The sequence below is a fragment of the Triticum aestivum genome, chromosome 7A, assembly GCF_018294505.1.
Source record: "Triticum aestivum cultivar Chinese Spring chromosome 7A, IWGSC CS RefSeq v2.1, whole genome shotgun sequence".
Classification (NCBI taxonomy): Eukaryota; Viridiplantae; Streptophyta; class Magnoliopsida; order Poales; family Poaceae; genus Triticum; species Triticum aestivum.
The window spans coordinates 504,283,941-504,311,572 of record NC_057812.1 but is presented as its reverse complement, the minus strand read 5'-3'; the positions used below and the strand labels follow the sequence as shown (position 1 = coordinate 504,311,572).

General features: G+C 43.6%; 1 protein-coding gene across 1 annotated transcript; it reads left to right on the top strand.

The window, feature by feature from the left end:
- The first annotated feature begins 235 nt into the window (after positions 1 to 235).
- Positions 236 to 4,532, top strand: LOC123147844 (receptor-like protein kinase HERK 1). The gene is made up of 2 exons (XM_044567157.1): positions 236 to 556; positions 1,705 to 4,532. Exons 1-2 carry the CDS (start codon positions 521 to 523, stop codon positions 4,237 to 4,239), a joined length of 2,571 nt encoding a protein of 856 aa, XP_044423092.1. The 5' UTR covers positions 236 to 520; the 3' UTR covers positions 4,240 to 4,532.
- Positions 4,533 to 27,632: the final 23,100 nt, after the last annotated feature.

The following is a 27,632-nucleotide window of genomic DNA, read 5'->3' as shown; positions in this document are numbered from 1 at the left end:
TCACCATGTGCATGTGCACGATTCCCCAAATTTAGCCACCGCCGAACCCCAGCGGCGGACGCAATAATCAGACAGCAGAGTTTCGTTCCGCATAATAACTAAACTAAACTAAACCAGTCCTACTTAAACTAAGCAGAGCTCATCAGCACCGTGTCTGTCAGCTCAGCTCAGCTCACCGGCTGCGCTTCTGTCCTGCTGAATCGAACCTAGCTGTTATTATTCCTTCCCAAGGTGGCAGCCACCCCTCGCCCTCCTCCTCTTAACTCCCGTCTCTCTCCTCTCTCTCTCTAGCCTAGCGTTTTCTCGCTCCGAGTAAAGCTGAAAACTCCTCAAGTCCAAGAAAAAAGCCACCTTTATCTCCTCCCTTCCCCTGCCGGCTCCCTCCGGTCCGGTCCAGACGGTGGTGGTGGGCTCTGCCTCTTCTCGAGGCGCTTTCTCCGGCGCATTTGCTGCTCCGCCTCGGGGGCGCTTGGAGCGGTTGGCGGCGGAGGGGCGTCGATCTCGGGCCGGATCTCGCCGAATGCCCGCCGCGGGGCGCTCCGGTGGGCCGGGACAGGTGCGTGCGTTCACCGGATCCGGCTTCTTCTTTCTTGTGTTCTTCACGAGCGTACTGTTCTTGCCGGCCTTCTTCATTTCTGTTGCCGTTTCTCTTCTTTTCTTCCTTCTTTCTTTCCCCTCCGGATTAATAGCGGGACGGTTTTATTTATCATTTTCTTCTACTAGTAATCTACTATCAGGAAACAAAAATCAATAGCAGTACTGCTCTTCGTGCTCTGATTTGAAGTTGGCTACGGAAATGCCTTCAACCTCACAAATAGAATGAGATGGAATGCAAAGATGTGAGTAATCTCGTCGTCGTAGTAGGTAAAAAGGGAGAGATATTATGGAACAGAAACTCTGGATATTCACATATTCCTCATTATTTTATACCAGCATATGTAAACTGATAAACAATACTGCGTAGAATACATTCGGCGCTCGTTGCCAAACCTCAACCAGCAACGGTGGTCTGGTCCATACCTCCTCCCAACTCTCACGCCGTCATCTTCTCCCAAATCGGCGCCGCCCACCACTTACCCCCTCTCTTGGCTGGCGCCGCCCACCACGCCTGAGGTACCAATCCAGCTCTGAGCTCTCCTCCCCTTTCTGCTGCATTGGGCTGGAGGGGAGATCGGCGATCCCATTCCCACCAGGACTGATTTCTTCTTGGTAAAGAATCCCCAGCTTGCTTGGGTAGTTCTAGTTGGTCTTGACCTTTCCATTGCTGTGGGCCAACAAATCCAGTTCTTCATCCTGAGAAGTGTGAAGAACGCCTCCATAGTTAGGATTCTGTTTGCTTTACTATTTTTTATTGCTTCGTCCTGATCTCAGTGGGGATCCTGTGGTGTGATCCCGTGGGCTAGGGAATTTTGAATTTTTGCAAGTACTAAATATAAGAGCGTTTAGATCACTTACAGAGGGAGTACTTACTTTGCACTTTGACAATTTGCCACTATCTTAGAACTAGTTTGGTTGGGGATGCGAGTCAGTGCAGTTCTGTATATCTGATATTCTTGCCTTACTATCCGCTATACATGCCAGTCTTGCTTTACTAATTCCTGCATATTTCTACATCCAGCTTTTATCCTCTTATTAGAGGAGTAATATATAGCTTGAAATTGTACATGTCATCTCAAACATTTTGCACATTTTTTCGTCACTCAGGTCAACATTATGATGGGAAGGAGGAAGTTGCAAGTGGTGACCTTGGCGATCTTGTGTTTCTGGTCATCTGCTGGGATCTGCAAAGCACAATCAGTGGATTTCAAGCCTGCCGACAGCTACCTGGTTGACTGTGGGTCTGCCAAGGGCACGACGGTTCTCGGGAGGGACTTCGCTGCCGATGGGGCAGCTCCGGTGACCGTGGCCACCTCCCAAGACATCCTTGCCGGCACCTCGGCCAACGGGGTGTCCTCGTTTGACAACCCGGTGCTTTACCAGACTGCCCGCATCTTCACGAGCCCGTCATCCTATACTTTTCCTATCCAGAAGCAGGGGCGGCATTTTGTTCGCCTCTACTTCTACCCCTTCATCTACCAGAGTTATGATCTCTCCACCGCCAAGTTCACCGTGTCGACCCAAGATGTGCTCCTGCTCAGTGATTTCCAGCAGCCGGACAAGACGGCGCCACTGTTCAAGGAATACTCTTTGAACATCACACGTGACCAGCTTGTCATTTCCTTCAAGCCGTCAAACGGAATTGCATTCATCAATGCAATTGAAGTGATTTCTGTTCCAGATGATCTCATAGCCGATGTAGCCAATATGGTCAACCCTGTGCAGCAATACAGCGGTTTGACTACACAGTCACTGGAGACAGTGTATCGTGTCAACATGGGTGGTCCGAAGGTCTTCCCGAACAATGATACCCTCTCGAGGACTTGGCAGAAGGATCAGAAGTACATACTGAACCCCAGTGTGACTAAAACTGCTCAATATGGCAAGGCTATCAACTACAGGAAAGGTGGAGCAACTCCACTGACGGCCCCTGATATTGTGTACAGTACAGCTACAGAATTGGCGGCTTCAAACACATCCAACGCACTTTTCAACATGACATGGCAGTTTGATGTGGATGCAGGCTTCAGCTATCTGATAAGATTTCACTTCTGTGATATAGTCAGCAAGGCACTGAACCAGCTCTACTTCAATGCATATGTGGGAGGATTCTTTGCACAGCATGATCTTGATCTCTCAGAGCAATCGGTGAATCAATTGGCTACAGCTATCTATGTTGATGTGGTTCTTTCTTCAAATGATGCGTCGAGCAAGCTCAGCATCAGTATTGGTCCATCCACCTTGAACAATGCATTGCCTGATGGGATTCTGAATGGCCTTGAGATTATGAAGATGGGCAGTGGCTCTGGTTCTGCTTTCACTGTTGGGAATAACGGTTCAAACAAAAAGTTGCCCATAATTATTGGCTCAGTCCTTGGGGTTGTTGGGCTTCTGATAATTGTCCTTGTTGTGGTACTGCTTTGCCGGAGGAAGAAGACCGACGACAAGCAGCACTCCAAGACCTGGATGCCTTTCTCTATCAATGGGCTCACGTCTCTCAGTACAGGAAGTAGAACTTCTTATGGTACTACACTAACATCAGGTCTGAATGGAAGCTATGGATATCGCTTCGCCTTCAATGTGCTCCAAGAAGCAACAAACAATTTTGATGAGAGCTGGGTGATTGGAGTTGGAGGTTTTGGGAAAGTCTACAAGGGAGCTTTGAGGGATGACACAAAGGTTGCCGTGAAGCGAGGAAACCCCAAGTCCCAGCAAGGTCTGAATGAGTTCCGGACAGAGATCGAACTCCTTTCGCGTCTGCGTCATCGCCACCTGGTGTCTCTTATTGGGTACTGTGATGAAAGGAATGAGATGATCTTGGTCTATGAGTACATGGAGAACGGAACCGTCAAAAGCCACCTGTATGGTTCAGACAACCCCTCACTCAACTGGAAGCAGCGGCTGGAGATCTGCATTGGAGCAGCAAGGGGGCTACACTATCTTCATACCGGTTCTGCAAAGGCCATTATCCACCGTGATGTCAAGTCTGCAAACATCTTGCTTGATGAGAATCTCCTCGCGAAAGTCGCCGACTTTGGGCTATCAAAGACTGGGCCTGAGCTGGATCAGACTCACGTCAGCACTGCAGTGAAGGGCAGCTTTGGGTACCTCGACCCTGAATACTTCCGAAGGCAGCAGCTGACCGAGAAGTCAGACGTCTACTCCTTCGGTGTTGTCATGCTGGAGGTGCTCTGTGCGAGGCCGGTGATCGACCCTTCACTCCCGAGGGAAATGGTGAACTTGGCAGAGTGGGGAATGAAGTGGCAGAAGAGAGGGGAGCTGCACCAGATCGTCGACCAGAAGCTTTCCGGCGCGATCAGGCCGGACTCTCTGAGGAAGTTCGGTGAGACGGTGGAGAAGTGCCTGGCAGACTACGGCGTGGAGCGGCCGTCGATGGGGGACGTCCTCTGGAACTTGGAGTATGTCCTGCAGCTCCAGGACGTGGATTCTTCGACCGTGTCGGACGTGAACAGCATGAACCGGATCGTCGACCTGTCATCGCAGGTTCAGCACGTCAGTGCCATGGAGAGCATCAGCGTGACGATGGCGGAGGACGGAGCTTTGCACGAGCCTGACCACGACCTCTCCGACGTGTCGATGAGCCGGGTTTTCTCTCAGCTGATCAAAGCCGAGGGGAGGTGAAAAGGCGCCAGATGACCTGTAGGGTACCGGTAGAGGTGTGAGCAAGCCTTGGATTTTTCTTTTCCTGTTGAAGTTTACCTGAGGTGTGTCACGTGTAATTGGTTGTTTCATCCCTTGTAATTGCACTGAACTACGGTTTGGATTTCTGATGGCCGTACCTTACCCACTCGGCCACTTCTGTGGGCACACGATTGAGCAGATATAGGTATCTTCATTCATGTATGGAATCTATTCGGCTCTAGCCATATTTATGTACTGATGATGATGATCCGGCTAAACGCTGGATTCTGGAACTGGTGCACTCTCCTCTCTTGTGGTAGTAACAAAAGTATCATGCTGAGTGGCAATGTGTGCAATCTTCCGCTGTTCAGCGATAAATTCTCAAGATATGAAGCTAGGAGGCCGGGTCGTTCGAAACAAATCCAGAGGATTCAGCGGATGCTCAGCGCTGTTAGAAGTATAATTATGTTTGGGTCCGACTATGTTACTACATCGTACCTCACATCTACTCCCTCCCATTCAAAGTTAATACAAAGTTGAGCCATCTATTTTAGAGGTAGTAAGAGCATCTCTAGCAGACCCCGTATAAATAGTCAAACTCGCAAAATAACCGTTTTTTGCGGTTTCAGTCGAAAAAACGAGCCCGAACAGACCCAGCAAAATCGTTCGACCCATAATTTTTTTTAAGAAGTCTAGTAAACGCGAATGCGAAACCCTCATATATATAGTTTTAAAGACAACTTTGACAAGACCCTGCATATCGGTCAACATTGCCGGTTGAGGAATCTTTGCTCCTGCGAATGCCATGAAGCTCGTCCGGCCGCCGCGCCCGGCCGCCTGCCCGCTGCGCTCGTCTGCCCCGGCCACCGCACTTACCCGCCGTCATCCGATAGCCGGCCGGCCTTCCGTCCCGGCCATCGCGTTCGCCCGTGGCTCTCCAACGGAGCGAGCTAGCTAGCTCGATGCGCCGGCCGTTGGATCCGGCCGCCGTTCGCGCCGTCCCGGCAGCCCTGGCCTCCGCGCGCGCCGCGCTCGCCCTGGCCGTCCTGGCCTCCGCCCGCGCCGCGCTCGCCTCGCGTTTTTCCTTGTTCACCTGTTCGCTGGATTAACGCGAGGAAAAGGACAATAAAAAAAAAGAGTTAGCTCTGAGTCTGTTTGGTATATTTAGAGATTTTTTACAGGTTGATTATACGGGCTTGCCCGCGCCGGCCTGCATATACCTTTTTTCGAAATCACTAATTGAGGAGCGCTCCTCGCAACGATTAGTCGGGGAGCGCTCCGCGCGCGCCAAGTGTCACGCGCGGAGCGGTCGGGAGACTTTTCCGAGGCGCTCCGCGCGCGACACTTGTCGCGCGCACGGCGTCTCCCGTGTTTTTCGGTTTCTGGTTTCCCTTTTCGGTTTTTCTCTTTTTTCACTTTAGTTCTTATACTTTTAATGTTTTGTAAAACCTTTTGATCTGTTTTGAGATCTGTTTTCTCTCTGGTGTGGGCAAACCGTCATGGTCGGGAGACATTTTCGAGGCGCTCCGCGCGCGACACTTGTGAGACTGTTCTTTCTTTGCCGTCGTCTTCGTCCGTCGTGGCCGCCGCTCTTGTCGCGTGGTTATGGCGGCTCCTGTCCCGGCCGCCGCGCTTGTTGCCTGGTTTTACGGCGGTCCTTCTTTAGCGTCGACCGCGCTTCCCCGTTCGCGTGATCGCCGTTCCCTACTGGTTGCCTTCGTGGGTTTCCTGTTTCCCTTTAATGTTTCTCTTTTTGTTCCCATTATATTTCCGGGATATGGAGATTTATGGGGTAGTTACGGGTGGAGACTACCAATACTATCAGATGTCAAGTTTCAACTGGGTTTTGTGTGATTAGTTCTTGATAATCATTGTGTTCCTTGCAGTTATGGCTTGTCCTTTTTGCCGTATGCCTGGTGGCCTGTGTTCTTCTGTTGATTCTTCTGTAGATGGGTTCAGTGTGGTCCTGGATCGGCGTTGTTGGAGGCGTGTTGTAAGAATACCATTTTATAATTGTTCAATTTTTGGCACACACGTTTATTTCTTTTGGTGCTGCTCATGCTATCTAGGTTTTGATTATGATCCTTGTTTTGATTTGTTCTGCAGTATGTTCCGTGCAGTGTTAGAGCTCATCTTGCTCGTTACATCGAGGAGTGCAGGGCTTTAGCCATAAGGAGGGGTGACGAAGATACTGATCTTGCTTTTCAGTGCAATGAGGGTTATTTGTATGGTGTTTTGTTTAGTCATGGTCGGTTGAGGAGTAAATTCCATGGTCCTTCCTGGGAACGATTGGTCAGTGATTATGGTGTTCGTCCTCGTGATATAATGACCATTAGGCTTGAACACTATGGAACATGGATTGGTATTGATTTTTCTCGTGTTGGTCGTGGAGATGCGTTGTCTCCTTTATCTTCTGTTGGTAAGGTTTATTTTTAAGGAAGTTTTTAGCTTGTTTTATTGCACATGATGATTTTTCTGTTCCCTTGAGCCTGTGTAATTATATTTTGTAGCTCTTGATGGTTTGAGCGACTTCGAGATGGAACTTGTTGGGAGTTGTTATTACACCCGTGGTGTTTTTCTTAATTATCAGTAGATGTATTTCATGAGGTGTCAACTCTTTGATGATGTCTACATACCTATTGTCCTTTTGTTCACAGGATTGATTCCATGAATGTTAATGGTTATCATATGGTCAGATTTTGTTCCACTGTTTTTTCTTTGTTCCTGTTTATTTATTTATTTTTATTATCTCTTCTATTTATAGTTTTTAATTTTTGTTCTATTTCTGATAGCTTGATGTTTTTGTCAGGTTATTCCTGGTATTGTTGTGAGGAGTTTGGAGGAGTTTGTGACTTTTCCTAGGACTGGCGTTTTAACCCTTGAAGTTACTTTGGAATCTGGTGATGATGATATATATGTGAGCACTCCTTGCTCCTACTTCATTGGCTTGGGTAGTAGAATGGTGTTCAAACAGGAAGGTTTCAGTGATTTTCTCCAGGCATCGTCTATTGAAGTAAACAGCTTGGTGCTGATAACTTTCAAAGAGCGTGATGGGAGGCTTGTTGTTATCTTCAATCTTCTGCCGCAGTGATGTTAGTTATAGCCTTTGAACATAAATGGATTTTGTTTAAAAATCTATGCTATGGCTTAATGTTGTCTTGATATATGAAACGATATGAACCTAAGAACCTAAGTGTTCATTGCTGTTGTATGTTTGTAGAAGAGGTATGGCTGTGCATCTCTTTTAAAGATGTTCTTTTGGACGGATATTATTTAATTGGGGTTATAGTTTTGAATACAGTAGAGACACGTGTGTTGTTTACTTTGAGGCACGGCTGTGTATCTCTTTTATGTGAGGCACGTGGATTAAGCAAATGAAGGCACATAATTGAAGTCAGTGCAGGTATGGTCGTGAGGAGGCACGGGTATACTGAGCTACGTGTGTGCAGCGCCAAAGCTGTACGGGCGAGATACTATGAGTTTGATGCGAGAGGCACGTGTGTGTAGGACGTAGAGTTATTGTTGGTTTTATGTGAGGCACGTGGATTGAGCAAAACGGAGGCATGGAATTATAGTCAGTACAAGCACGGTTGTGGAGGTACGGGTATAGTGAGAGACGCATCTGTGGAGCACCAAAGTTGCATTGACGATCATGCGTGCGGAGCACGTAGAGTTACTTTGGGTTTCAAGTGGGGCACGTTGATCAAGCAAACAGAGGCACCGCAGTCAGTACAAGCACGGTTGTCTGGAGGCACGGTTTTGAACCCACTTGCTGGTGTCAAGATTCTAGAGGCACAGATGTACGACAGTAGAGGCATCTGTCCGAATATCTGGTTAGAGGGGCTCGGTTAATGATGCACATGTGTGTAGTCTCTAGGGTCACGGGTGCGTGGCACCACATGCATGGATTGAGTAGACACTTAGTGAGTCACTCTTGTAAATAGGTCAGTTGCACACAGTAGTGTAGTTTTGTGGCATCGTGCAGAACTGGTGTACGGAGAGGAACCTGTGTACAATAACAAGGATGTTCTAAATGGACAGAGCGGTGTTTGATGTGAAATGGAGGCGAGGATTTTTTTCAATGTGGTTAAGGTAACAAAGTTCTCGTCGCTTGTGACTGTGTACCGAATGATCTTCTGCAATATTTATGAATTGCTCACGCCAATGTTTAATAAGCATTGTACTGAGAGTTTACAACGATATCATCACATATTCTTGTAAATGCACGATGCATCTTGTAAAGGTTGAGTATGAAAATTATAATACAATATCGTGTGAGATATCTCTCGTTCTATAATCATGGATACAATATATGCTTGCTCAGTACTGGGACATAAGTTACTAATTGCATTTAGATATAACTTACTAATTGCATTTAGACATGCAAAACATAGTATGCATTTGTACATGAGCACACCACTATGTTCAAAGTTCAAATGTAAAATAGTAATACAATACACATATCATCTTTGAGCAACAACAAACATATTTACAACATAGGTTCATACAATCCAAATTAGTACATGAGCACACCACTGTGTTCAAAGTTCAAACGTAAAATAGTAATACAATACACACAACATCTTTGAGCAACAACAAACATATTTACAACATAGGTTCATGCAATCCAAATTATGATAATAGTAGTTCCTACTAGTTTAATGTAGACATCCATTTTCTCACAATTTACCAACCACTGTTTCCCTTCCGGCGCTTCTAGCTGCTGGAAGATCCCTCGTCATTGCTCTTACGTGGGCGGAGTCTTTCTTTCATTGGTTGTTGGTGGAGATGACGTAGCCCGTTCTTGATGATTAGGATTCTATGGTACAACTCGTAGCTAACATACCCGTCCTTTGCCGCGTACTCAAGGTGTATCGGGGAAAGTGGCTTCCACTCCCAGAACTGGTGCTTCTCCTTTGGGAATGATTTCTTCATGTTCTTGTATGAGGGGTCGATGATGGCCACTGCAAGGTCAGCCATGGAGTCCCTTTCTCCACCACCCTTGATGCAGAATAGCCTCTGGATGTCGACATGGTGCTCGTCTGGAATTCTGATGCATGCACGGGCAAGCATGGTCTTGTCGTTCCTGGTGTCGACGCTAGTGAAAGTTACCGCTTTCCGTTGCAGGAAGTCAACTAACGCCTGGGAGCGCTCGGACCTATAGTAGTGGTATACAAGGACATGCTCGCGCATGGAAAGTTGGACGACGGTGATCCCTTGTCGTATGTAACTGCTCTTACGTGTGTACTCGAGGTCGAGGCCGACGAGCTTGTTCTTCTCCTCCTTTAGCCGTTCTTCATACTTGTTGATGATCCGCTCCATGGTCCTTGGGTCGTTGGTGTACACCACCTCGAGCATGGTTGTACCGTGGGTAGTGATGTGTTCAGTGAATGTTGTTAGTTTCCCGTCGTCCATGGCTGGAGGTGTGCGGTGGTGAACCGTGGCCGGCGAGAAACTTTCGAGGAAGAGGATGAAATGGAGTCGGAAAAGTGAAAGGGTTGTTTTGTCATGCAAAAAAGGAAACCGCCAAAGAGCAGTTGCTAGTCACGCGGCGGTTCTAGGCGTAGAATTTCGGAACCAAGGGTTTTTTTATCTGTTTTTTTTAAGATTTTCACTTGTCTTTGTTCATTGATTTTTTTTATTCGTTGCGTGCTGCCTGCGTGATGCATCTTTGGCCGTGATAGTAGTCGTGTAAACGTTAGAACATTCAGCAGATGCATGGTCGTGCCTTTGTTGTGAAACATTTTTTTCAGTTAATAATCTTCCTTGGTTAGGGAGGCACGGTTTTTATGTTATTCGGTGTACAAGTGTGTTTAGGAAAAGTTGAACTAAATATAGTTTGGACTTGAAAACGTAGTCCTATTTGGTTTTTAATTGAGATATGTTTCACTAGATAGTTTGAATAAGTTTGATAACATCGTATTGCTAGAGGTTTTGAATCACAAACTGATTCTTGTTTCGTTTCATTTTTGAAAATGAAACTTTTTGTTTTTTGGTTTTTTGAATTGTGAAATGTTCAAAGGATAAGAACTACATTTTTTCGATTGAATCATTTCGATGGTTCAAACAACATTTGTTTTAAAGGATCATTCCGATGGTTGAAACAACAAGTTGAGTGTCTGTAAGAGCTACATAAGTTGCAAAAGAATATTCCTATAGTTCAAGCAAGCACATGGTCCATAATAGTTAAATTACTCTACCATCCTATCTAGCAAACTTATAGTAATCAGTGTTTTGCTCCTGGAGGCATCATGATGAAACGAGCGTTGAACATTCTAGGAGATGCAATGTTTGCTTCCATTTTAGGTGCTGGTTCCGACAGAATCTACATGATGCGCTGAACGATGATGGACACAGAATGGTCATTTCACTCTTTGAAAGTGATTAGAACAACGTTCTTTTCAACGAAGGATGCAGCTGATATGAAGTCTCTGAAAGAAGACTTTTGTATTACCATCCTGCCGTTAGTTTTGGAGATGTAGTACGATGAAGGAGTGATGACATGTGTATGTTCACCAGGAGCTTCAAGGGTTACCCTGCCATTGGTTGGCATGTCCATCCATCTCTTCAGTGTTGAGACAACGCTCCTCGGAATTTTCTAGAAGAAAATCGAAATTAAAACCGTTGATTTGTCACTTGGGCAATAAATAAAAGGATGTCTGAATATGGTGAGTGCACAAACATTAAGAAATTCCATATTCGAAGTAATATAGTTCCTGGCATGTTCAGGTTTGTGTGTAAACAAATAAAACAACATATTAAGAGAACAACGGAAGTTTTGTTGTTTTAGGTTTGAATAAATAGGTTTTTTATAATTTTACATATAAGCAATATTACGTCGGTATTGTTTATATTGCATATGAGCAAAATACTTTTGGTATTTTAATAAGGACAGTTGTAACCAACCATGACGTAGTCTTTGGTGTTAGTGTGAGTTAGGACATGGACAAATGGACGGCAACGGATGAAAGTATCTCCGAAAAGGCGTTGTAGAAAGAATCATGTCTGGTCGTAGGTGAGCTCAATATCCTTAGAGTAGACAAAGCAGTGAACATGGTCGAAATCATCAGAAGAAAGATCGTCGAGAGCTAGAAAAAGAAAAGGCTTTTAAAGTTAGATAAAGTTACATCCAACATGGGGTTAATATTATTCAGTTCGATTCATGCATATAAAATTACAGCGAAAGAAGATAAGTCTGTAATGTTTGTAATATTAAATACCTACCAACATGGGGTAATGGAAGCAGCCTTTTGTTATCTCAATATGTTTGTATTTCGAGATTGAGACCCTCGTCTGGTAGTTCAAATTCTATGCGGTCTCCAGCACGAAGTTCATAATCAGCCGCAAAGATGTTCCACTCACCACCGCAGAACTTTGTGTAGTTTGCCCTATGCTTAAACAAAGCATTGTAAGACCTTCCTTCATGTGTAAGAAGGGCTGGCTCTACCTGCTGTTTACGCAATTTTCTTGCTTCTTTCTTCTCTTCTTCAATGTATTCAACGGGAAAAGCTCTGACATTACAGGGTACATACTGGAAAAAGTAGTGCAAATAACAACCTGTAAGTATAAATTTGAACTTGCATACTGTTAATGTTAAAAATTTTCTTAAATTTGATATGAATTTTTGATAAGAATTATAGATAACAACATAATTGTATTATAAATTAATGGACTATATTAATCAAGGCATAGGCAAGCAAACTAATGGAAATTGAAAACACAAGGCATGTGCGAAGAAGTGGCAGCAGGGGGACCTAGTGTAGGTGCATGGGGGTATGAGTGATAGTGACGATTTTTACTGTGTTGTAAGCAACTAATTTGTTAGTGATGCTTACTAACCATGCGGCTCCAGCAATTTTCATCAAGAATAACCTCAAACTCCTGGATAACTTCAGGGTGTGGTTCACAAGGGCCGCCTGGTTGGCGGCAGGCAGGGCATTTCATACCTAAATATTTCAGAAAAGCTATGTTAAGAAAACAAGAATATCATAACAATTTAAAAACAAGCTTCAACATGGAAGGTAGACAACGGCTAGCTTCAAATATGGTAGCTATATTGAAGGCGGGCAACAGCTACAAATTTACCATAAATCTTCTCATCTACTCCTTCGAGAAAAGCAGTATGACAGAGTTTATAACACTTGTTTAGATTTTCAAATGGTTTTTATATTCCGTTAGAGAATGAAGTCGTTGTATCGGATCTGATGCTTCAATAACTATCAAATGAAAAACCTAAACATAAAACGTAAATACGGATCGGAGCATGCTGCTTACGCATATGCTTTTTACCTGGGACAGAAGAAGAACGAGGGTTGACGAACGGAGATTTGGGTAGGGGAAGCTTAGGGCAAGCGCACACGGCTAGCAAAATCTACGAGAGAAGCACGGCTTGGAAGTTAATCAAGAGACCCAATAAAAACTCTTCAATAACTTGTTTGAAATGAGACTGTGTGCGGGGAAAAAGCACGAACCTTAAAAGTAGGCGGACGGATAAGGCAGATGGCTTGTGATGGGAAGCTTAGGGCAAGCACCCACGGCCAGCAACCTATGAGAGAAGTATGGCTTAGAAATTAATCGATTGTGTGCGGGTTAGAAGCACGAACCCTGGAAGTAGGAGACGGAGAAGAAGCACGAACCCTAGAAGCAAGCGACGGAGAAGGCAAATGAGTTGTGTTGTGGCTGAGGGAGTCAGAGCTTATTGAAATATAAAGGAGATGGGAGAGAGCAAGAGTAGTAATGAGTGCTTGCTACGTCTTGAGCTTGCCTTGGTTTTCCTGGAAGAGGAAGGGATGATGCAGCAGAGTAGCATAAGTATTTCCCTCAGTTTTTTAGAACCAAGGTATCAATCCAGTAGGAGGCCACGCTCAAGTCCCTCGTACCTGCACAAAGCGATATCTACTCGCAACCAACGCGATTAGGGGTTGTCAATCCCTTCACGGTCACTTACGAGAGTGAGATCTGATAGATATAATATTTTTGGTATAAAGATGCAAAGTAAAAAGTAAAATCAAAGTAAAAAGCAAAGCAAGATTAAAGTGATGGAGATTGATATGATGAGAATAGACCCGGGGGCCATAGGTTTCACTAGTGGCTTCTCTCAAGAGCATAAGTATTCTACGGTGGGTGAACAAATTACTGTTGAGCAATTGACAGAATTGAGCATAGTTATGAGAATATCTAGGCATGATCATGTATATAGGCATCACGTCCGTGACAAGTAGATCGAAACGATTCTGCATCTACTACTATTACTCCACTCATCGACCGCTATCCAGCATGCATCTAGAGTATTAAGTTAAAAACAGAGTAACGCCTTAAGCAAGATGACATGATGTAGAGAGATAAATTCATGCAATATGAAATAAACCCCATCTTGTTATCCTCGATGGCAACGATACAATACGTGCCTTGCCGCCCCTTCTGTCACTGGGTAAGGACACCGCAAGATCGAACCCAAAGCTAAGCACTTCTCCCATGGCAAGAACTACCAATCTAGTTGGCCAAACCAAACGGATAATTCGAAGAGACTTGCAAAGATAACCAATCATACATAAAAAAAATTCAGAGAAGATTCAAATATTATTCATAGATAGACTTGATCATAAACCCACAATTCATCGATCTCAACAAACACACCGCAAAAAGAAGATTACATTGAATAGATCTCCACAAGAGAGGGGGAGAACTTTGTATTGAGATTCAAAGAGAGAGAAGAAGCCATCTAGCTACTAACTATGGACCCGAAGGTTTGAGGTAAACTACTCACACTTCATCGGAGAGGCTAGGATGATGTAGAAGCCCTCCGTGATGACGGCCCTCTTCCGACGGAGCTCCAGAACAGGCCCCAAGATGGGATCTCGTGGATACAAAAAGTTGCGGCGGTGGAATTAGGTTTTTGGCTCCTGTTCTGATCGTTTGGGGGTATGTGTGTATATATAGGAGGAAGGAGTACGTCGGTGGAGCACCAAGGGGCCCACGAGGCAGGGGGGCACGCCCTAGGGGGGGGGGCGCCCCCACCCTCGTGACCTCCTCTTTGACCCCCCGGAGTAGGGTCCAAGTCTCCTGGATCACGTTCGGTGAGAAAATCACGTTCCCGAAGATTTTATTCGGTTTGGACTCCGTTTGATATTCTGTTTATCCGAAACACTGAAATAGGCAAAAAACAACAATTCTGGGCTGGGCCTCCGGTTAATAGGTTAGTCCCAAAAATAATATAAAAGTGGAAAATAAAGCCCAATATAGTCCAAAACAGTAGATACTATAGCATGGAGCAATCAAAAATTATAGATACGTTGGAGACGTATCAGGCATCCCCAAGCTTAATTCCCGCTAGTCCTCGAGTAGGTAAATGATAAAAAGAGAATTTTTGATGCGAGTGCTACTTGGCATATTTTCAATGCAAATCTTCTTAATTGTGGTATGAATATTCAGATTAGAAAGATTGAAGACAAAAGTTTATATTGACATGAAAATAATAATACTTCAAGCATACTTACAAAGCAATTATGTCTTCTCAAAATAACATGGCCAAAGAAAATTATGCCTACAAAATCATATAGTCTGGCTATGCTCCATCTTCACCACACAAAGTATTTAAATCATGCACAACCCCGATGACAAGCCAAGCAATTGTTTCATACTCTAACTTTTTCAGAACTTTTTCGATCTTCACGCAATACATGAGCGTGAGCCATGGATATAGCACTATAGGTGGAATAGAATGGTGGTTGTGGAGAAGACAAAAAGGAGGGGAAGATAGTCTCACATCAACTAGGCGTATCAACAGGCTATGGAGATGCCCATCAATAGATATCAATGTGAGTGAGTAGGGATTGCCATGCAACGGATGCACTAGAGCTATAAATGTATGAAAGCTCAACAAAAGAAACTAGTGGGTGTGCATCCAACTTGCTTGCTCACGAAGACCTAGGGCAATTTGAGGAAGCCCATCATTGGAATATACAAGCCAAGTTCTATAATGTAAAATTCCCACTAGTATATGAAAGTGACAACATATGAGACTCTCTATATGAAGAACATGGTGCTACTTTGAAGCACAATATATGAGACTCGCTATATCATGGTGCTACTTTGAAGCACAAGTGTGGAAAAAAGGATAGTAGCATTTCCCCTTTTTATTTATTTTCTTTTTTTGGGCCTTTTTTTCTTTGGCCTTTCTCTTTTTTATTGGGACAATGCTTTATTGAATGATGATCATCACACTTTTATTTATTTACAACTCAATGATTACAACTCGATGCTAAAACAAAGTATGACTCTATATGGATGCCTCTGGAGGTGTACCGTGATATGCAATGAATCAAGAGTGACAAGTATGAAGAAATTATGAATGGTGGCTTTGCCACAAATACTATGTCAACTACATGATCATGCTAAGCAATATGACAATGATGAATGTGTCATGATGAACTAGATGGTGGAAAGTTGCATGGCAATATATCTCGGAATGGCTATGGAAATGCCATAATAGGTAGGTATGGTGGCTGTTTTGAGGAAGGTATATGGTAGGTGTATGATACCGGCGAAAAGTGCGCGGTATTAGAGAGGCTAGCAAAGGTGGAAGGGTGAGAGTGCGTATAATCCATGGACTCAACATTAGTCATAAAGAACTCATATACTTATTGCAAAAATCTAGAAGTTATCAAAGCAAAGTATTACGCGCATGCTCCTAGGGGGATAGATTGGTAGGAAAAGACCATCGCTCGTCTCCGACCGCCACTCATAAGGAAGACAATCAATAAATAAATCATGCTCCGACTTCGTCACATAACGATTCACCATACATGCATGCTATGGGAATCACAAACTTTAACACAAGTATTCTTTAAATTCACAACTACTCAACTAGCATGACTTTAATATTATCACCTCCATATCTCAAAACAATTATCATGCTTCAATCTTTTCTTAGTATTCAACACACTCAAAAGAAAGTTTCACAAATCTTGAATACCAAGCATATTATTATTAAGCAAATTACCATGCTATTAAGAGACTCTCAAAATAGTTTAAGTGAAGCATGAGAGATCAATAGTTTCTTTAAAACAAATCCACCACCGTGCTCTAAAATATCTAAGTGAAGCACATAGAGCAAAACTACTTAGCTCAAAAGATATAAGTGAAGCACATAGAGCAAAACTACTTAGCTCAAAAGATATAAGTGGAGCACATAGAGTATTCAATCAAATTTTAATTCATGTATGGCTCTCTCAAAAGGTGTGTACAGCAAGGATGATTGTGGCATACTAAGATGAAGGAAATATGCCCTAGAGGCAATAATAAAGTTATTATTTATTTCCTTATATCATGATAAATGTTTATTATTCATGCTAGAATTGTATTAACCGGAAACATAATACATGTGTGAATACATAGACAAACTTAGTGTCACTAGTATGCCTCTACTTGACTAACTCGTTAATCAAAGATGGTTATGTTTCCTAACCATGAACAAGGTGTTGTTATTTGATTAACAAGGTCACATCATTAGTTGAATGATCTGATTGACATGACCCATTTCATTAGCTTAGCACCCGATCGTTTAGTATGTTGCTATTGTTTTCTTCATGACTTATACATGTTCCTATGACTATAAGTTTATGCAACTCCCGTTTACCGGAGGAACACTTTGTGTGCTACCAAACGTCACAACGTAACTGGGTGATTATAAAGGAGCTCTACAGGTGTCTCCAAAGGTAGATGTTGGGTTGGCGTATTTCGAGATTAGGATTTGTCACTCCGATTGTCGGAGAGGTATCTCTGGGCCCTCTCGGTAATGCACATCACATAAGCCTTGCAAGCATTGCAGCCAATGATTTAGTTGCGAGATGATGTATTACGGAACGAGTAAAGAGACTTGCCGGTAATGAGATTGAACTAGGTATTGGATACCGACGATCGAATCTCGGGCAAGTAACATACCGGTGACAAAGGGAACAACGTATGTTGTTATGCGGTCTGACCGATAAAGATCTTCGTAGAATATGTAGGAGCCAATATGGGCATCCAGGTCCCGCTATTGGTTATTGACCGGAGATGTGTCTCAGTCATGTCTGCATTATTCTCGAACCGTAGGGTCCGCACGCTTAATGTTACGATGACAGTTATTATGAGTTTATGCATTTTGATGTACCGAAGTTAGTTCGGAGTCCCGGATGTGATCACGGACATGACGAGGAGTCTCGAAATGGTCGAGACATAAAGATTGATATATTGGAAGCCTATGTTTGGATATCGGAAGTGTTCCGGGTGAAATCGGTATTTTACCGGAGTACCGGGAGGTTACCGGAACCCCCCAGGAGCTGTATGGGCCTTAATGGGCTTTAGTGGAAAGGAGAAGGGGCAGCCCAAGATGGGCCGCATGCCTCCCCCCTCCCCTAGTCCTATTAGGACAAGGAGAGGTGGCCGGCCCCCCTCTCTCTCTTTCCCCCTCAGCGAATCCTACTCCAACTAGGATTGGGGGAAGGAATCCTACTCCCAGAGGGAGTAGGTCTCCCTTGGCGCGCCCTCCTTGGCCGGCCGGCCCCCTCCCCTTGGCTCCTTTATATACGGAGGCAGAGGACACCCCTAGACACACAAGTTGATCCTTGAGATCGTTCCTTAGCCGTGTGCGGTGCCCCCTGCCACCATATTCCACCTCGATCATATTGTAGCGGTGCTTAGGCGAAGCCCTGCGACAGCAGAACATCAAGATCGTCACCACGCCGTCGTGCTGACGGAACTCCTCCCCGACGCTTTGCTGGATCGGAGCCCGGGGATCGTCATCGAGCTGTACGTGTGCTAAGAACTCGGAGGTGCCGGAGTAACGGCGCTTGGATCGGTCGGATCGGGAAGACGTACGACTACTTCCTCTACGTTGTGTCAACGCTTCCGCAGTCGGTCTGCGTAGGTATGTAGACAACACTCTTCCCTCTCGTTGCTATGCATCACCATGATCTTGCGTGTGCGTAGGAATTTTTTTGAAATTACTGCGTTCCCCAACAGTGGCATCCGAGCCTAGGTTTTATGGTTTGATGTTATATGCACGAGTAGAACACAAGTGAGTTGTGGGCGATACAAGTCATACTGCCTACCAGCATGTCATACTTTGGTTCGGCGGTATTGTTGGACGAGACGACCCGGACCGACATTACGCGTACGCTTACGCGAGACCGGTTCTCCCGACGTGCTTTGCACATAGGTGGCTTGCGGGCGACAGTCTCTCCAACTTTAGTTGAACCAAGTGTGGCTACGCCCGGTCCTTGCGAAGGTTAAAATGGAGTCTATTTGACAAACTATCGTTGTGGTTTTGATGCGTAGGTGAGATTGATTCTTGCTTAAGCCCGTAGCAGCCACGTAAAACTTGCAACAACAAAGTAGAGGACGTCTAACTTGTTTTTGCAGGGCATGTTGTGATGTGATATGGTCAAGGCATGATGATGAATTTTATTGTATGAGATGATCATGTTTTGTAACTGAGTTATCGGCAACTGGCAGGAGCCATATGGTTGTCGCTTTATTGTATGCAATGCAATCGCAATGTAATGCTTTACTTTATCACTAAGCGGTAGCGATAGTCGTGGAAGCATAAGATTGGCGAGACGACAACGATGCTACGACGGAGATTAAGGTGTCGCGCCGGTGACGATGGTGATCATGACGGTGCTCAGGAGATGGAGATCACAAGCACAAGATGATGATGGCCATATCATATCACTTATATTGATTGCATGTGATGTTTATCTTTTTATGCATCTTATCTTGCGTTGATTGACGGTAGCATTATAAGATGATCTCTCACTAAATTATCAAGAAGTGTTCTCCCTGAGTATGCACCGTTGCCAAAGTTCATCGTGCCCAGACACCACGTGATGATCGGGTGTGATAAGCTCTACGTCCATCTACAACGGGTGCAAGCCAGTTTTGCACACGCAGAATACTCAGGTTAAACTTGACGAGCCTAGCATATGCAGATATGGCCTCGGAACACAGAGACTGAAAGGTCGAGCGTGAATCATATAGTAGATATGATCAACATAACGATGTTCACCATTGAAAACTACTCCATCTCACGTGATGATCGGTTATGGTTTAGTTGATTTGGATCACGTGATCACTTAGAGGATTAGAGGGATGTCTATCTAAGTAGGAGTTCTTAAGTAATTTGATTAATTGAACTTAAACTTATCATGAACTTAGTACCTGATAGTATCTTGCTTGTTTATGTTGATTGTAGATAGATGGCTCGTGCTGTTGTTCCGTTGAATTTTAATGCGTTCCTTGAGAAAGCAAAGTTGAAAGATGATGGTAGCAATTACACGGACTGGGTCCGTAACTTGAGGATTATCCTCATTGCTGCTCAGAAGAATTACGTCCTGGAAGCACCACTAGGTGCCAGGCCTGCTGCTGGAGCAACACCAGATGTTATGAACGTTTGGCAGAGCAAAGCTGATGACTACTCGATAGTTCAGTGTGCCATGCTTTACGGCTTAGAATCGGGACTTCAACGATGTTTTGAACGTCATGGAGCATATGAGATGTTCCAGGAGTTGAAGTTAATATTTCAAGCAAATGCCCGAATTGAGAGATATGAAGTCTCCAATAAGTTCTATAGCTGCAAGATGGAGGAGAACAGTTCTGTCAGTGAGCATATACTCAAAATGTCTGGGTATAATAATCACTTGATTCAGATGGGAGTTAATCTTCCAGATGATTGCGTCATTGACAGAATTCTCCAATCACTGCCACCAGGCTACAAGAGCTTCGTGATGAACTATAATATGCAAGGGATGAACAAGACTATACCCGAGCTCTTCGCAATGCTGAAAGCTACAGAGGTAGAAATCAAGAAGGAGTATCAAGTTTTGATGGTTAACAAGACCACTAGTTTCAAGAAAAAGGGCAAAGGGAAGAAGAAGGGGAACTTCAAGAAGAACGGCAAGCTAGTTGCTGCTCAGGAGAAGAAACCCAAGTCTGGACCTAAGCCTGAAACTGAGTGCTTCTACTGCAAGAAGACTGGTCACTGGAAGCAGAACTGCCCCAAATATTTGGCGGATAAGAAGGATGGCAAGGTGAACAAAGGTATATGTGATATACATGTTATTGATGTGTACCTTACTAGAGCTTGCAGTAGCACCTGGGTATTTGATACTGGTTCTGTTGCTAATATTTGCAACTCGAAACAGGGGCTACGGATTAAGCGAACACTGGCGAAGGGCGAGGTGACGATGCGCGTGGGAAACGGTTCCAAAGTCGATGTGATCGCGATCGGCACGCTACCTCTACATCTACCTTCGGGATTAATATTAGACCTAAATAATTGTTATTTGGTGCCAGTGTTGAGCATGAACATTATATCTGGATCTTGTTTAATGCGAGATGGTTATTCATTTAAATCAGAGAATAATGGTTGTTCTATTTATATGAGTAATATCTTTTATGGTCATGCACCCTTGAAGAGTGGTCTATTCTTATTGAATCTCGATAGTAGTAATACACATATTCATAATGTTGAAGCCAAAAGATGCAGAGTTGATAATGATAGTGCAACTTATTTATGGCACTGCCGTTTAGGTCATATCGGTATAAAGCGCATGAAGAAACTCCATACTGATGGACTTTTGGAACCACTTGATTATGAATCACTTGGTACTTGCGAACCGTGCCTCTTGGGCAAGATGACAAAAACACCGTTCTCCGGTACTATGGAGAGAGCAACAGATTTGTTGGAAATCATACATACAGATGTATGTGGTCCGATGAATATTGAAGCTCGTGGCGGATATCGTTATTTTCTCACCTTCACAGATGATTTAAGCAGATACGGGTATATCTACTTAATGAAACATAAGTCTGAAACATTTGAAAAGTTCAAAGAATTTCAGAGTGAAGTTGAAAATCATCGTAACAAGAAAATAAAGTTTCTACGATCTGATCGTGGAGGAGAATATTTGAGTTACGAGATTGGTGTACATTTGAAAAATTGTGGAATAGTTTCGCAACTCACGCCACCCGGAACACCACAGCGCAATGGTGTGTCCGAACGTCGTAATCATACTTTACTAGATATGGTGCGATCTATGATGTCTCTTACTGATTTACCGCTATCGTTTTGGGGATACGCTCTAGAGACGGCCGCATTCACGTTAAATAGGGCACCATCAAAATCCGTTAAGACGACGCCTTATGAACTGTGGTTTGGCAAGAAACCAAAGTTGTCATTTCTTAAAGTTTGGGGCTGTGATGCTTATGTGAAAAAGCTTCAATCTGATAAGCTCGAACCCAAATCGGAGAAATGTGTCTTCATAGGATACCCAAAGGAGACTGTTGGGTACACCTTCTATCACAGATCCGAAGGCAAGACATTCGTTGCTAAGAATGGATCCTTTCTAGAGAAGGAGTTTCTCTCGAAAGAAGTGAGTGGGAGGAAAGTAGAACTTGACGAGGTAACTGTACCTGCTCCCTTATTGGAAAGTAGTACATCACAGAAAATTGTTTCTGCGACACCTATACCAATTAGTGAGGAAGCTAATGATGATGATCATGAAACTTCAGGACAAGATACTACTGAACCTCGTAGATCAACCAGAGCGAGATCCGCACCAGAGTGGTACGGTAATCCTGTTCTGGAAATCATGCTGCTAGATCATGATGAACCTACGAACTATGAAGAAGCGATGGTGAGCCCAGATTCCGCAAAGTGGCTTGAAGCCATGAAATCTGAGATGGGATCCATGTATGGGAACAAAGTATGGACTTTGGTTGACTTGCCCGCTGATCGGCAAGCAATTGAGAATAAATGGATCTTCAAGAAGAAGACTGACGCTGACGGTAATATTACTATCTACAAAGCTCGACTTGTCGCAAAAGGTTTTCGGCAAGTTCAAGGGATTGACTATGATGAGACTTTCTCACCCGTAGCGATGCTTAAGTCTGTCTAAATCATGTTAGCAATTGCCGCATTTTATGATTATGAAATTTGGCAGATGGATGTCAAAACTGCATTCCTGAATGGATTTCTGGAAGAAGAGTTGTATATGATGCAACCAGAAGGTTTTGTCGATCCAAAGGGAGCTAACAAAGTGTGCAAGCTCCAGCGATCCATTTATGGACTGGTGCAAGCCTCTCGGAGTTGGAATAAACGCTTTGATAGTGTGATCAAAGCATTTGGTTTTATACAGACTTTTGGAGAAGCCTGTATTTACAAGAAAGTGAGTGGGAGCTCTGTAGCATTTCTGATATTATATGTGGATGACATATTACTAATTGGAAATGGTATAGAATTTCTGGATAGCATAAAGGGATACTTGAATAAAAGTTTTCAATGAAAGACCTCGGTGAAGCTGCTTACATATTAGGCATTAAGATCTATAGAGATAGATCAAGACGCTTAATTGGACTTTCACAAAGCACATACCTTGACAAAGTTTTGAAGAAGTTCAAAATGGATCAAGCAAAGAAAGGGTTCTTGCCTGTGTTACAAGGTGTGAAGTTGAGCAAGACTCAATGCCCAACCACTGCAGAAGATAGAGAGAAAATGAAAGATGTTCCCTATGCTTCAGCCATAGGCTCTATCATGTATGCAATGCTGTGTACCAGACCTGATGTGTGCCTTGCTATAAGTTTAGCAGGGAGGTATCAAAGTAATCTAGGACTGGATCACTGGACAGCGGTCAAGAACATCCTGAAATACCTGAAAAGGACTAAGGATATGTTTCTTGTATATGGAGGTGACAAAGAGCTCATCGTAAAAGGTTACGTTGATGCGAGCTTTGACACTGATCCGGACGATTCTAAATCGCAAACCGGATACGTGTTTACATTAAACGGTGGAGCTGTCAGTTGGTGCAGTTCTAAACAAAGCGTCGTAGCGGGATCTACATGTGAAGCGGAGTACATAGCTGCTTCGGAAGCAGCGAACGAAGGAGTCTAGATGAAGGAGTTCATATCCGATCTAGGTGTCATACCTAGTGCATCGGGTCCAATGAAAATCTTTTGTGACAATACTGGTGCAATTGCCTTGGCAAAGGAATCCAGATTTCACAAGAGGACCAAGCACATCAAGAGACGCTTCAATTCCATCCGGGATCTAGTCCAGGTGGGAGACATAGAGATTTGCAAGATACATACGGATCTGAATGTTGCAGACCCGTTGACTAAGCCTCTTCCACGAGCAAAACATGATCAGCACCAAGGCTCCATGGGTGTTAGAATCATTACTGTGTAATCTAGATTATTGACTCTAGTGCAAGTGGGAGGATGAAGGAAATATGCCCTAGAGGCAATAATAAAGTTACTATTTATTTCCTTATATCATGATAAATGTTTATTATTCATGCTAGAATTGTATTAACCGGAAACATAATACATGTGTGAATACATAGACAAACTTAGTGTCACTAGTATGCCTCTACTTGACTAGCTCGTTAGTCAAAGATGGTTATGTTTCCTAACCATGAACAAGGTGTTGTTATTTGATTAACAAGGTCACATCATTAGTTGAATGATCTGATTGACACGACCCATTTCATTAGCTTAGCACCCGATCGTTTAGTATGTTGCTATTGTTTTCTTCATGACTTATACATGTTCCTATGACTATAAGATTATGCAACTCCCGTTTACCGGAGGAACACTTTGTGTGCTACCAAACGTCACAACGTAACTGGGTGATTATAAAGGAGCTCTACAGGTGTCTCCAAAGGTAGATGTTGGGTTGGCGTATTTCGAGATTAGGATTTGTCACTCCGATTGTCGGAGAGGTATCTCTGGGCCCTCTCGGTAACGCACATCACATAAGCCTTGCAAGCATTGCAGCCAATGAGTTAGTTGCGAGATGATGTATTACGGAACGAGTAAAGAGACTTGCAGGTAATGAGATTGAACTAGGTATTGGATACCGACGATCGAATCTCGGGCAAGTAACATACCGATGACAAAGGGAACAACGTATGTTGTTATGCGGTCTGACCGATAAAGATCTTCGTAGAATATGTAGGAGCCAATATGGGCATCCAGGTCCCGCTATTGGTTATTGACCGGAGATGTGTATCGGTCATGTCTACATTATTCTCGAACCGTAGGGTCCGCATGCTTAACGTTACGATGACAGTTATTATGAGTTTATGCATTTTGATGTACCGAAGTTAGTTCAGAGTCCCGGATGTGATCACAGACATGACGAGGAGTCTCGAAATGGTCGAGACATAAAGATTGATATATTGGAAGCCTATGTTTGGATATCGGAAGTGTTCCGGGTGAAATCGGTATTTTACCGGAGTACCGGGAGGTTACCGGAACCCCCCGGGAGCTGTATGGGCCTTAATGGGCTTTAGTGGAAAGGAGAAGGGGCAGCCCAAGATGGGCCACGCGCCTCCCCCTCCCCTAGTCCTATTAGGACAAGGAGAGGTGGCCGGCCCCCCTCTCTCTCTTTCCCCCTCAGCGAATCCTACTCCAACTAGGATTGGGGGAAGGAATCCTACTCCCAGAGGGAGTAGGACTCCCTTGGCGCACCTTCCTTGGCCGGCCGGCCCGCTCCCCTTGGCTTCTTTATATATGGAGGCAGAGGACACCCCTAGACACACAAGTTGATCCTTGAGATCGTTCCTTAGCCGTGTGCGGTGCCCCCTGCCACCATATTCCACCTCGACCATATTGTAGCGGTGCTTAGGCGAAGCCCTGCGACAGCAGAACATCAAGATCGTCACCACGCCGTCGTGCTGACGGAACTCCTCCCCGACGCTTTGCTGGATCGGAGCTCGGGGATCGTCATCGAGCTGTACGTGTGCTAAGAACTCGGAGGTGCCGGAGTAACGGCGCTTGGATCGGTCGGATCGGGAAGACGTACGACTACTTCCTCTACGTTGCGTCAACGCTTCCGCAGTCGGTCTGCGTAGGTACGTAGACAACACTTTCCCCTCTCGTTGCTATGCATCACCATGATCTTGCGTGTGCGTAGGAATTTTTTTGAAATTACTGCGTTCCCCAACATAAGACACAAAGACACAAATAATACAAGATGCTGCAAGCAAAACACATATCATGTTGGTGAATAAAAATATAGCTCCAAGTAAATTACCTATGGAAGTGGACGAAAGAGGGGATGCCTTCCGGGGCATCCCCAAGCTTTGACTTTTTGGTGTCCTTGGATTATCTTGGGGGTGCCATGGGCATCCCCAAGCTTAGGATTTTGCCACTCCTTGTTCCATGATCCATCAAAAGAATTCACCCAAAACTTGAAAACTTCACAACACAAAACTCAAAATAGAAAACTCGTGAGCTCCGTTAGCGAAAGAGAACAAAAGACCACTTCAAGGTACTGTAATGAACTCATTCTTTATTTATATTGGTGTTAAACCTACTGTATTCCAACTTCTTTATGGATTATAAACTATTTTACTAGCCATAGATTCATCAAAATAAGCAAACAACACACGAAAAACAAAATCTGTCAAAAACAGAACAGTCTGTAGTAATCTGTAGATAGCGCAAGATCTGGAACCCTAAAGATTCTAAAATAAATTTCTGGACGTGAATCATCTTCAAAAAGAATTAACTAAATAGTACTCTTCAAATAAAAATGACAGCAGTTCTTGTGAGCGCTAAAGTTTCTGTTTTTTACAGCAAGTTCAACAAGACTTTCCCCAAGTCTTCCCAATGGTTCTACTTGGCACAAACACTAATTAAAAACAAAAACACAACCAAAACAGAGGATAAATAATTTATTTATTAAATAATAGCAAGGATAAACATTGGGTTGTCTCCCAAGAAGCGCTTTTCTTTAAAGCCTTATAGCTAGGCATAATATTTCAATGATGCTCACATGAAAGACAAGAATTGAAGCACGAAGAGAGCATCATAAAACACGTGACAAACACATCTAAGTCTAACATAATTCCTATGCATAGGCATCTTATAGGCAAACAAATTATCAAGGCAAGCAAAAACTAGCATATGCAAGGAAGCGGAAAGAAACAATAGCAATCTCAACATAACGAGAGGTAATTTAGTAACATGAAAATTTCTACCACCATATTTTCCTCTCTCGTAATAATTACATGTAGGATCATAAGAAAATTCAACAAAATAGCTATCACATAGAATACTTTCAACATGATCCACATGCATGTAAAGTTGACACTCTTCCAAAATAGTGGGATTAACATTAACTAAAGTCACGACCTTTCCAAACACACTTTTATCAAAAACTTCATAAGATTGAACATTCTCCAAATATGTGGGACCTAAAGTTGACATTCTTCCAAACCCACTTTCAATATTATTGCAAACATTATAATCAATCTCATATTCATCATGGGGCTTAAATAAATTTTCAAAATCATAAGAAGAATCACCCCAATCATGATCATTGCAACAAGTAGAGGACATAGCAAAACTAGCATCTTCAAGCTTAGGATTTTGCATATTATTAGCACAATTTATATTAATAGAATTTATACTATCATCATTACAATCATGCTTTTTATTCAAATATCTATTGTGAATCTCTTCATGAAGTACTTCATCACACTTTTCAGAATCACGAATTTCAAGCAAAACCTCATAAAGATAATCTAGTGCACAAAACTCACTAGCAATTGGTTCAACATAACTGGATCTCTTAAAAAGATTAGCAAGCGGATGAGGATCCATAGATCTTAGGTTCTCTATTTAGTAATAAATAAACGACTATTCCAACCATACGAGCAAACAAAAAGCAAGCGGGCAAAAAGAGGCAAATAGAGAGGGAGGATAGAGAGAGAGAGGGCGAATAAAACGACAAGGGTGAATTGGGGGGAGAGGAAAACGAGAGGCAAATGGCAAATAATGTAATGCGAGAGATAGGGATTGTGATGGATACTTGGTATGTTGACTTTTTGCGTAGACTCCTCGGCAACGGCGCCAGAAATCCTTCTTGCTACGTCTTGAGCTTGCGTTGGTTTTCCCCGAAGAGGAAGGGATGATGCAGCAGAATAGTGTAAGTATTTCCCTCAGTTTTTGAGAACCAAGGTATCAATCCAGTAGGAGGACACGCTCAAGTCCCTCGTACCTGCACAAAGCGATAGCTACTCGCAACCAACGCGATTAGGGGTTGTCAATCCCTTCATGGTCACTTACGAGAGTGAGATCTGATAGATATAATATTTTTGGTATTTTTGGTATAAAGATGCAAAGTAAAAAGTAAAAGCAAAGTAAAAAGCAAAGCAAGATAAAGTGATGGAGATTGATATGATGAGAGTAGACCCGGGGGCCATAGGTTTCACTAGTGGCTTCTCTCAAGAGCATAAGTATTCTACGGTGGGTGAACAAATTACTGTTGAGCAATTGACAGAATTGAGCATAGTTATGAGAATATCTAGGCATGCTCATGTATATAGGCATCACGTCCGTGACAA